The sequence below is a fragment of the Lucilia sericata genome, unplaced genomic scaffold (genome assembly GCF_015586225.1).
Source record: "Lucilia sericata isolate MDLA Ls3-8-SP2 unplaced genomic scaffold, ASM1558622v1 Contig000971F_arrow, whole genome shotgun sequence".
NCBI classification, from domain to species: domain Eukaryota; kingdom Metazoa; phylum Arthropoda; class Insecta; order Diptera; family Calliphoridae; genus Lucilia; species Lucilia sericata.
In genome coordinates, this window is record NW_023994954.1 from 84,555 (window position 1) to 96,741 (window position 12,187).

Genomic DNA, 12,187 nt, shown 5'->3' on the forward strand with positions numbered 1-12,187 from the left:
AACTGAACTAGAACTGAACTAGAACTGAACTAGAACTGAACTAGAACTGAACTAGAACTGAACTAGAACTGAACTAGAACTTAACTAGAACTGAACTAGAACTGAACTAGAACTGAACTAGAATTGAACTAGAATTGAACTAGAACTGAACTAGAACTAGAACTGAACTAGAACTGAATTAGAACTGAACTAGAACTGAACTAGAACTGAACTAGAACTGAAATAGAACTGAAATTGAACTGAACTAGAACTGAACTAGAACTGAATTAAAACTGAACTTGAAATGAATTAGAACTGAACTGAACCTCTTCTAATGACTACTGTCTATAAAAATTTAGTCAAACTTTTTCTCTGATATAACACAAGGGGCCATGTGATATAATGATAAGGCAAAACTTCTGATTATTTTTTACTAGACGAATTCAGGGCGAAACGCGTGTCAATCCCTGGGCGAAGTTTTTTACACCTATCCAACATGGGCGAGATCCGTTGAAAGATCGGTCTTTCCGATCTTTCGCATAAAGCGATATAAGGATTATAAAATTGGGTTGATTGCTAATCTAACTTTCGAAGGATTTAGCTTCGGCTGCATATATACTAGTGTTCTTGAGAAAAAACAAATCGTCTTAAATATTAAACCAATAAACTAGAATAAATTTGATGAAACGTCTTAAAATCATTCAATAACTTTTGACCTATATGTCTCTATAGGTAATTTTACATCTTTCAATTATGCTTCTTTTCTATGATCCATTATACTTCCATAAAAAGCTTATCGTTTTTATTCACTGAAGTTTATTTGGCTTATTATAAAGTAAATAAACCAAAACTTTTGTTTTATAACTATTACATTAACTACATGTTATATATAAATAAGCTTTTTATTGGAATATAAAAGCTTTTGTAGAATGCTTTCATTTGAAAGAATTTATTACTACAAAGCTTTTTTATCGCGTGAAATTTATCATGTTTTATTATAGAATATATAGCGTGAATGTTAAAGTACTTTTATATATATATAGAAGAAAGCTGTTAACGATTGCTTTTGTTGTGGTTTTTGTTGTTTGATATAAGCTTTTCGTTTGATAAAGCTTAAGTTTAAATTTAATGATACTTTAGATTAAATAGTTGTTGGGTATAATGAAAATGGCACTATATAACAAGCTCTCTATAGGTAATTAAATAGACATGTAGAGTGTAAAGAGTTACGAGTTGATAGGAAAAGCAAACTAAAGATTTAAACTTAAATTTACATACGAGTACTTTCCAAACTGAAACCCTCCACTACGGCCACGGATGTTGTGACGGGTGACATCAGTTGTGGTGAAGGTGAATTTCTACTTTTACTACTGGAATTTGAGCTAGTTTTACGATGACCCCTACGTGTAGACGATTTTAATCAACTTGCAAGTGTGGCAGTACGAGTCAACAGCTCATCGTCATCCAGTTGAGCCAAAGCGGCCGTAGAACCCACATCGATGGTTGTGACACGATTGCCACCATCAGCTATGGAGGGTAATTTAATAATTTCAGTTTCAGACTGTACGGGCATTATAATGCAGACGAAATTTTGGCCAGTATGAGAATCACGAGGATGTAAAGTGACAGGATTGAATTTATCCGTCTGACCTTCGGTATAGGTTTGCAGACGTTGAAAGATTTCCGGGTAATGTTTGCGTAAAATGACACCACGACGGGAGAGAATATCGAGTATGTTGGAGAGCACTAATTCACGCTGAGCAGTGGAATTGCGCAGCTGAGGATTGAAAGTGAGTATGAGAACTTCGGTGGTGGGTTCGGGCACTGCCACCACGGTAACGGGTAAGGGTAAAGGTTGTTGCTGTTGTTCCAGCTCAGCTAAGACAGTTTTGCAAAGTTTCAATTTGGCACAACGTGAAACAAGTTGGCGTTCCCAGCGCACTGGAGCCTGGCCCATGCCGGGAGCTTCCGATACCACACACACCGCCACATACACCAACATTTTAGAATCAGGCCGATATTCAGTGCTAAGTTTCAACAATTCCGAATAGAGCTCAAGACCCATTTCAGCCGGCATCAAATCCGGCCAACGAACATACGATGCCTCGCCCATACACTGGAAGCCATTCTTGATGAAACCCTCAGCCGATTCCGGAGAACGAAATAGAATCCTAACCACTCCACGACCCTGCGACAAGAATCCTTTGCGTGCCAACAAGCTCAAGTGACGCAAAGAATCGCTATCATCCTTGCAGGAGGCTAACACTTGGCGGCACAGATTTGAGACACGGGAGTGCAGACACGCTTTACGATGTTTCTCCCAATGGGCTCGGCGACATTCACGCGAACAATATAAATAGGTACAATTGTGGCATGACTTGTAATACTTTTTGGCGTCGGCGGGCGTGGCAGTGCGATCGCACTTGTTATTGCGGCACTTGATCTGCAGCTCACCAGAGGCGCTGGCTGTTCGATTATTCGATTCTGAGGAGTCACCGAGCGATACACGCCGGGGAGGCAGGAACGCGGTCGCTCCAATTGCATGGCCATTTGCCGTCGTATTGGTGTTGGTGACGGTGGTGATTGTGTCACTGGCATACGTTTTGGCATTTGTAGCATAGTGTTGGGATTTTTGTTCGAATTGCTGCTGTTGTTGCTCTTGTTGCTGCTGCTGTTGTTTCTGCTTAGTTGCCGCATCTCCTTCACTGCGTCGTCGCAAACGTTGTTGTTCTTCTTTGGATATTGTTAGTAAATTTTCTTTTTGTTGTTGCTGCTGCTGCTGCTGCTGTTGTTGGAGTTGTAGCTGTTGTAAAGGTTGTGGTTTTTGGGGCATATGATGTTGTTGTGTTTGTTGTTTGTTGGGCGTTTGTGACTCACTAACTAAAACGCCTCCTGTTTTGTTTGTTTTGTTGTTAATGAAAAAAAAGTAAAATGAATTATTTTTTAAAGTTTTTGTGTTTCTTAAATAATTTTTCTTTAACAAATTTTCTACACAACATCAAGCATTCCCTTTATACTAAAAAAAATTGTTGTTGTTGTTTTTCTTAATATGAAATTTATAAAAATTAATTTATTTATTTAGCATGCTTAAACTTGTTTTTTTTTTTTTTGTTAAAAGAAACTTAATTTAATGAAAATTAACGCGTTGAAAAAAAAACTTTAGCTAAGTTAACAACCATTTTGCTGTGGTTTTTAGCTAAGACAAGCAATAAGTAATAAAAATTTTGAAATTCTATTTATAATATTCTTTGTTATAAAATAACTAAATTTTGTTTTTTATACATTTTTTTCTCAGTGTAATTTATGTAATTTTATCTATACGAAACTTAATGAATTTTTAAACTGTATCGATAGAAACTTCTAAAATGATTTAAATAAGCTAAACTACATTTATATATATAATGATACATACATACATATATACATATTTTCAAGACCTGCCGATTTTTACCTTTAACAGTATATACAAGCAATAAAATTCTTTTAAATCTTGCCAGAATTTTCATACTGCAACGTTGATAAATGTAACTTAATAAAATATTGGTCCTTCACTCACCTTAAATTATACCTATAGTTTCAAAATCCCTTTCTGGGTCTATTTAACAATGTCCGTCCGTCTATGTAAACATTTTTAAAAAAGTACAGTTCTTAATTTTTAACATACATATTTCGGGCCGCCTCAAATGCTTTAACCGAAGCTATATAAGATTAGGTCTAGCTGAATAAACACTCTGTTTAATATGAATAAACTGTCTGTACTGTAGAAACAAAAATTAGTAAAAATCATACCTAGAGAAAATAGGTTCGTTGTAACTACCGAACTTGATACCAAGCGAATTTGATTGGTCCCACGTACTATAATGAAAATCGATTTACCTCTTTTTAAATACTAAAATCTTAAAGACAAATTTTTAAAAATTAAAAAAAAATTGTGGAAGTAACGATTTAATGGTTAAAATTTCTTTTAATAAAATATAAATTAGTTTAGGTCCAGTAAGATGGACTAGATCCAGGTACTAACTCTATATATATATATATAACTAAACTAAAATAATAAGTTATATATTAACTTAATATTTAAATTATAGTCTATTTATTTTATATACATATGTAATTGTCTATAAACTATAATAATTTACTTAAAATAGTTAGTTTTATATTAAGTATAAAATGTACACCAAATATATAGGCAAATATCGGGAAACTCAAAAAGTAGGACCTAAATAAATGAAGTTCGTTTTCGGAAATTTATATTAACAAATCATATTTAATCAAATTTGAAATAAATTTATCATACATTGTCGAGGCTGTAGTCTATTATATAGTTGAGGCTGTAGTCTTTTATATAGTGGAGACTGTAGTCTATTGTATAGTCGAGACTATAGTCTATTCTATAGACGATATTATAGTCTATTCTATAGTCGAGACTGTAGTATATTCTATAGACGATACTATAGTATGTTCTATAGTCGAGACTGTAGTCTGCTTTATAGTCTAGACTATAGTATATGTTATAGTCAAGTCTGTAGCCTATTCTATTCTATAGTCAAGACTATAGTCTGTTCTATAGTCAAGACTGTAGTCTATTCTATAGTCGAGACTATAGTATATTCTATAGTCGAGACTATAGTCTATTCTATAGTCGAGACTATAGTCTATTCCATAGTTGTGACTGTATTCTATTTTATAGTCAAGACTATAGTTCTATAGACGAGACTATAGTCTATTCTGATGTCAAGACTATAGTCAAGACTATCACCTATTCTATAGTCGAAACTGTAATATATTCTATTCTATAATAGAGATTATAGTCTCTTCTTTAGTCGAGACTATAGTCTATTCTATAGTTGAGACTGTGATCTATTCTATAGTCTATTCTTAGGCCGAGATTATAGTCTATTCTCTAGTCGAGATTATAGTATATTATATAGTCTAAAGTGGTGGTTATGTTCTATTCTATAGTGGTGATTATAGTCTACTTTATAGTCGAGATAAACTTTAATCTATAGTCGAACTGTAGTCTACTCTATAGTCTAGACTATAGTATATTATATAGTCGAGACTTTAGTTTAATCTATAATTGAGACTGTGGACTATTCCATAGTCGAGACTATAGACTATTCTATGGCCGACACTGTAGACTACTCTATAGTCGAGACTGTAGTATATTCTATTGTGCAGACTTTAGTCTATTCTATCGTCGAGACTGTAGTATATTCTATAGTGGAGACTATAGTCTATTCTATAGTGTAGTCTATAGTGCCTGTTATAGTAAAGACTGTATCTAGTCCATTCTATAGTCGAGACTTTAGTCTATTTTATAGTCGAGACTGTAGTCTCATCTATAGTCGAGAATGAAGTCTATTCTATAGTCGAAACTTTAGTCTATTCTATAATCGAGACTTTAGTCTATTCTATAGTCGAGACTTTAGCATATCCTATAGTCGAGACTGTAGTCTGCTCTGTAGTCTAGATTATAGTATATATTATAGTCGAGACTGTAGCCTATTCTACAGTCGAGACTATAGTCTATTCTATGCTCGAGTCTATAGTCTATTATATAGTCGAAACTATAGTATATTTTATAGTCGAGACTATAATATATTCTATAATTGAGACTGTAGTCTACTTTATAATTTATTCTATAGTCGAGACTATAATTTACTCTATACTTAGTCGATATTATTATATTTTATTCCAAACTGGATCTGTAGTTATTTATATATTTATATAAATAAAATCTATACTAATTTTTATAACTATAACTAAATCTCTAAATGTAACTGTATAATATTAACAAAAATAATTAAAATATTTCAGCATAACTTTAAAGAAATTATAAAACTATATAAAAAGTTTACAAAAGCTCGTAATTCTTAAAAGTTTTATAAATATATATGTAAAGGTATAATTGTATTTATATATGTATATTTTATTTATATATTTATATAAGTAAAAAAATCTCTATAAGGAAACTTTAAATAATAACTATTTAAAAAAATATTTAATAAAAAAAATATATATATTTTATTTTTATTTTCATAACATTTCTGTTCCCACTTTATAGACAAAAAAATATATATTTAAAAACATTTAATTCATTTTTTTCATTAAACAATTGCTTGGAGTTGCTTTTTTATGTTTTTTTTTTTTTTTATTTAAAATTAATATTTATTTTTTTTTAACGCTTTGTGGAACAAAAACTTACAGGTGCATACCTGTGCTGGACCTAGCATAAGCATCACTGGCGTTGGCTCCAGTTTGATGTGTTGGCAATCCTAAAAGGGAGGCTAAAACATCTTCTAGCGATGCGTTACTCAGGGAACGTTCTGGAGCATTAAAAGCGTTTGATTGCCAGGCATTAGGTTTTATTTTATATTTTTTGATCGTTTAGTTTTTTTTTAGGATGGGGTGAACAAATTATTACAAAACACAAAAATATTTTTGTTATTATTTTTTTTTCGTTGGGTTTGGCAAAAAGGAAATAAAGTAGGAAAAAAAGAAAAAAATTTATAAAAAAATATTTGATCATTAATTGTTGGTTGCTGTTTTTGGCTGGTTTTATTTATAAAATTAGCTTAGAAAAAATGATTACAATTAAATATTTGATTGCATTTACCACAAAACAATAGGTCACATTAAAGCGCACAAAATTATGTTAAAATTACACTGAGAATATAATTTTTTGAATAAATTTTTTTTTGTTTGGTTTAAATTTTAATGAAATTAAAATTTTTAAAATTTAAAAAATAATTAAGTTAAATACTTTTAAAAAAGTGCTTTGAAATAAAAAGAAAAATATAAAATATAAGAAAATATTCCTGCAGTTAATTTTATGCTCGTGACAATAGTAATATCAGTGCTTTTGGCTGTGAGCCATTCTTTAGACTATAATCGAAACTGTCGTCAGTTCACTAATCTATAATAGAGTCAATGTCCAAACTATAGTCTACTCTATACTCTAGTCTATAATCAAGATGATAGTCAAGATTATTTTAGATACTATAGTTAAGACTACGGTCTAAGCTGTTGATGTGATTATAGTCGAGTCTATGTCAGTTCAAAATCTATTCTATAGTCTATTCTTAGTGTGTTCTATAGACAAGATTATAGTCCGGTTTAAAGTCGAAACTATAGTCAAGGCTTTAGCCTAGTCTATGGTCGAAACTATAGTATAGTTTATAGTCGAAACTATTGTCTAGTCCGTAATCGACACTGTAGTCTAGCCTGTAGTCGAAAGTATAGTCTACTCTATAATCGAGACTAAAGTCTAGTCTATAATCGAATCTATAGTCTATTCTGTAGTCAAAATTATAGTCTATTCCATACTCAAGACTATTGTCTAGTCTATGACAGTGTCTATCTATAGTCAGTTCTGTAATCGAATACAATGTATTCTATAATCGAGGTTATAGTCCAGTCTACTCTATACTCGAGACTATAGTTTATTTTTAATCGAGACTATAGTCTAATCAATAGTCGATAATATAGTCTAGACTATAGTCGAGACAATAGTCTAGGCTTTAGTCGAGACTATAGTCTACTTTATAGTCGAGGCTTAAGCGTAGTATATAGTCTAGTCTATAGTCGAGACTATAGTCTAGTCCAGACTATAGTATAGACTAGACTATGGTCTCTACTATAGAGTAGACTATAGTCTCGACTATAAACTAGACTATAGTCTCGACTATAGAAAAGCCTAGAGTCTCGACCATAGACTAGACTATAGTCTCTACTATAAAATAGACTATAGTCTCGACTATAGAGTAGATTATAGTCTCGACTATAGACTAGACTATAGTAAGGATCATTACGACTTTTACTATACTATACTAGACTATAGTCTCGACTATATAGTATTTAGGCTGTAGTCTCGACTATAGACTTGACTAGAGTCCCGACTATAGAATAGCCTAGAGTCTCGACTATGGAACTATAGTCTGGACTATTGACTAGAGTGTAGTCTGGATTATAGACTAGACTATAGTCTGGACTATAGACTAGACTACATATAGTCTTGACTATAGAATAGAATATAGTCTGGATTATAGACCAGACTATAGACTAGACTATAGTCTAGAGTGTAGAGTAGACTTTAGTCTGGACTATAGACTTTACTATAGACTAGAATATAGTCTGGAATATAGACTATAGTCTCTAATCGAGACTGTTGTCTAGTCCATAGTCGAGACTATAGTCTACTCTATAGTCCAGACAATAGTTTACTCTATAGCCGAGATTATAGCCAAGTCTATAGTCTAGTCTATATCAAGACTGTACTCTAGTCTATAGTCATGACTATAGTTTAGACTATAGTCTAGTCTATAGTTTAGACTAGACTATAGTCTAGTCTATAGTTTAGACTATAGTCTAGTCTATAGTTTAGACTATAGTCTAGTCTATAGTTTAGACTATAGTCTAGTCTATAGTCCAGACTATAGTCTAGTCTATAGTTCAGACTATAGTCTAGTCTATAGTCCAGACTAGTCTATAGTCCAGACTATATAGACTAGACTATAGTCTGGACTATAGACTAGACTATAGTCTGGACTATAGACTAGACTATAGTCTGGACTATAGACTAGACTATAGTCTGGACTATAGACTAGACTATAGTCTGGACTATAGACTAGACTATAGTCTGGACTATAGACTGGACTATAGTCTGGACTATAGACTAGACTATAGTCTGGACTATAGACTAGACTATAGTCTGGACTATAGACTAGACTATAGTATCGACTATAGATTAGACTAGACTCTAGCCTGGACTATAGACTAGACTATAGTCTGAACTATAGACTAGACTATAATCTGGACTATAGTCTGGATTATAGACTAGACTATAATCGAGACTATAGTCTAGTCTATAGTCGAGACTGTAGTCTACTCTATTGTCGAGACTATAGTCTAGTCTATTGTCGAGACTATAGTCTAGTCTATAGTCGAGACTATAGTATATTCTATATTCGGGACTATAGTCTACTCTATTGTCGAGACAATAGTCTAGTCTATAGTCGTGACTATAGTTTAGTCTATAGTCTGGTCTATAGTCGAGACTATAGTCTAATCTATATTCTAGTCTATAGTCGTGACCATAATCTACAGTAGAGACAATAGTCTAGTCTATAGTGGAAACTGTTTCTTTAGTCTGGTATATATATAGTCGGAACGATAGTCGATTATAATCGGGACTATAGTTTAGTCTAGTATGTAGTCAATAGTCCACTCTATAAACGAGATTTTTCAAAAAAAAAAAAATAAACTCAAAAATTTTGTTTTTAACATAAAAATATTTTTCGTTTTTATTTAGCAAAAAAAAAAAACAACTTATAAAATAAAATTCGTAGCATAATAATGTTTAATATTCAATGTTAATTTACTTTAATTAATAGAAATTATTAAATAAAAAATTGTGATTATATAATGATTATATATAAAACTATTCCGATTTTTTTGTTTTTCATAAAATATATAGTAAAATAATAGTATAAATGTGTATAATATATAATTTGTTGTAAAATTGTAAAATAAATACAATAATTAAAAAGAAAATCAAGAAAATTGTTTAACAAAACAATTTTTCCTTTGATAAGCAGGCATAAAAAAATTTAAAACATTACAAACTACAAACATGAAGTGCAATGTATAATTAATAAATTTAATTAAATAATTTAATTGAATAGAATAATTTTGGATTGGTATTTAATACACTCAAAAGTAAATTTTCAATTATATATATAGTCCTTAAATAATTTTCAGTTGGGGGATTATACAATTTTAAATAATTAAAAAACTTAAATTTTAAACAAAATAAAGTGAAATTAATGATGATTTGAGTTGTGATTTGTGTTATGACATAATTATGTTTTCTAAAAGCACTATGTTTAGTAGAAATAAAGTCGTTTTTTTTCGTTTAATTTTGTTTCTAAATTTAGGTGAATTGTTCTAATTTAAAAACAAGCCTAAATAGAAAATTCTACCAAATTTTTTGTCTTTCTTATGAGATGGGCCAATTGACAAAAAATTGTTTTTAAAAATGGGGGGAAGAAATTTGCAAGAAATTTTTAAAGAAAACTTTAAGAAAAGCTAACTTTCGAAACTTAATTTTGAAAGTTATTATAAGCTTGCTTAAAGTTTGAAAGTAAGGCTGAAACTTTAGGAAAAAGCTAAAAACATAATATCAAAAGCTTTTTATGAATTTAAATGAACAAATGATTGATAAGGTTTTATGAATTTTAGGCAAAATTCAATAAGTGAAATAAAAAGCTTTTGTAAGTTATTATTTTCAAGACATTTTATAGTTTCAAAGTTTTAAAACAGTTTTATCAAATAACAGCTATTTGCAAACAAATATCAGAAAAGTTTTATGAATAACTCAAGCTTTTATTTAAATGTTAACAAAAACTTTCTTAACTTTATTAAAGCTCTAAATATTGCACAATTTTTTTTTACTAATTATCTAATTTAGAAAGCTTTTCTTTACGTCTAGAACTATAAAAAGCTTAAATTTTTTTGTTTATATTTAACAGAATTATACTTTTAAAGAAAGCTTTTTATTTAACTTTTATTAAAAGCTTTAAGCTTATTTTATATAAAAATCTAGAAAACTAACAAATTAAACAGAATAACTAAAACTTTTTGTATAAAAATTTAAATTTTAAAACATTTTCCTTGAAAGCTTAATTTTTTTAAATAAAGCTTTTTTGTAGTTGAATTTTTCAATAACTTTTTTGAATTTTTCAATAGCTTTTTTGATAAAATCCACCAAGTTTCTTATGATTTAACCAAAAGAGCTTATCTTTTTATTAGGTTTGATTAAAAGCTTTAGAGATTAAAAAAAAAACATAAAAATTTGCTTAGATATTAAAAATGTATAGTTTTCCTCAAAATTTTGTGACAAAATTTTTTGTTTTGAAAGTCTTACTGAATAATTTATTTTGAGAGCTTTTATGCTTTTTTGTTTAAAACTTCAGAATATGATCAAATATCCTAGAATAATCAAAACTTTTTACATGAAAATTAAAGATTTTTTAAAATTTTACTAAATGTTCACTAAAAGCTTAATTTTTTTAAATAAAGCTTTGCTGCAATTTAATTTTTTAAGTGCTTTAAAGCTTTTTAGTATATCAATTCCAAAAGTTTCTTTAGATTTTGCAGGATAGCTTTTAAAAAAAAAAAACTATTTCTTTATGTTTTATTGAAAGTTTTAAGCTTTTTGTTTAAATTAAACTTCAGAAAACTTAAAAATTTTCTAAAATTTTAAATAATTAGAATTTTTATGTAACTTAATATGAAAATTTAATTTCACAAATTAAAGTTTTTCTGAAGTTATATATTTTGAGAGCTTTATAGTTAAAGAATTCATAAAGCTTTTACAAAAAGCTTTTTTAAAAAACTTCAGTTAACTCAAAAATTTTTTCATAAAATGTTTGAAAGTAAAGCTTTTTTAAAGCTCTACCTTTAGAGAGCTTTAAGCTTTTTGGATAAATATTCCATAAAGCTTTCATATAAAACTTCCAAAAACTTAAAAAATAACAGTTTTTATATATTTTTTAATAAAGCTCTTCTAGATTTTCGAGAGCATTAATTGGGTTTTCAAATTATTTAAAGCTTTTCCCTAAATATTTTAGCCAAACTTTTGCTAAAAAGTTTAAATTTTTTTCAAAAGCTCTTAGAAATTCTAGTTTCATTTAGAGCTTAAAGCTTTTTTATATATTTTTTTCTTATCACTAAAATATAAACAAAAGTGCTTTTAGAGCTTTTAGTTAAATTTTGAAATAAAAATCTAAAATAATAAACCAAAGAATTTTGAAACGTCATGTCATCACTTTATTAATTTTGTTTTATAAAAAATAAATTTACAAATTAATATTTTTTTAAAAAAAGGGGGATTTTTTTCTTAAATTTAAACAAGCAGTAGTTTTAAAAATACAAATTTGTTTTATGGTTAAGGAGGGAAAAGGAGTTTTAAAACTTTAAAGCAAAAAGATTAATATTGCAATTTGAAAAAATGGAAAACTTTTTCAATATTTTTTGGAAATAATTAAAAAAAATCAAAAAATTTAAAATTTTTAATCAAAAAGGCACAATTTTTATTAAAACTTTTTAAATTTTGTTAATTACTTTTTAAAATTTTAAAATCTGAAAATTTATCTAATTTTGAAAAAGTTTTTTTTTATAATTTAAAAATTTCTAAAATCTCTAT

The 12,187-nt window shown here is 29.1% G+C and overlaps 1 protein-coding gene across 1 annotated transcript in view; it reads right to left on the reverse strand.

Annotated features, from left to right (window-relative positions):
* Positions 1-1,257: 1,257 nt before the first annotated feature.
* The window catches only part of LOC119609374 (circadian locomoter output cycles protein kaput), a 30,535-nt gene continuing 19,605 nt past the window's right edge, over positions 1,258-12,187 (reverse strand). Inside the window, exons 4-5 of the mRNA XM_037964127.1 lie at positions 6,198-6,308; positions 1,258-2,871 (exon numbers count right to left, since the gene is read on the reverse strand). Coding sequence (XP_037820055.1) covers positions 1,400-2,871; positions 6,198-6,308 — 1,583 coding nt within the window. The 3' untranslated portion in view covers positions 1,258-1,399. The remainder of the gene's footprint in view (positions 2,872-6,197; positions 6,309-12,187) is intronic.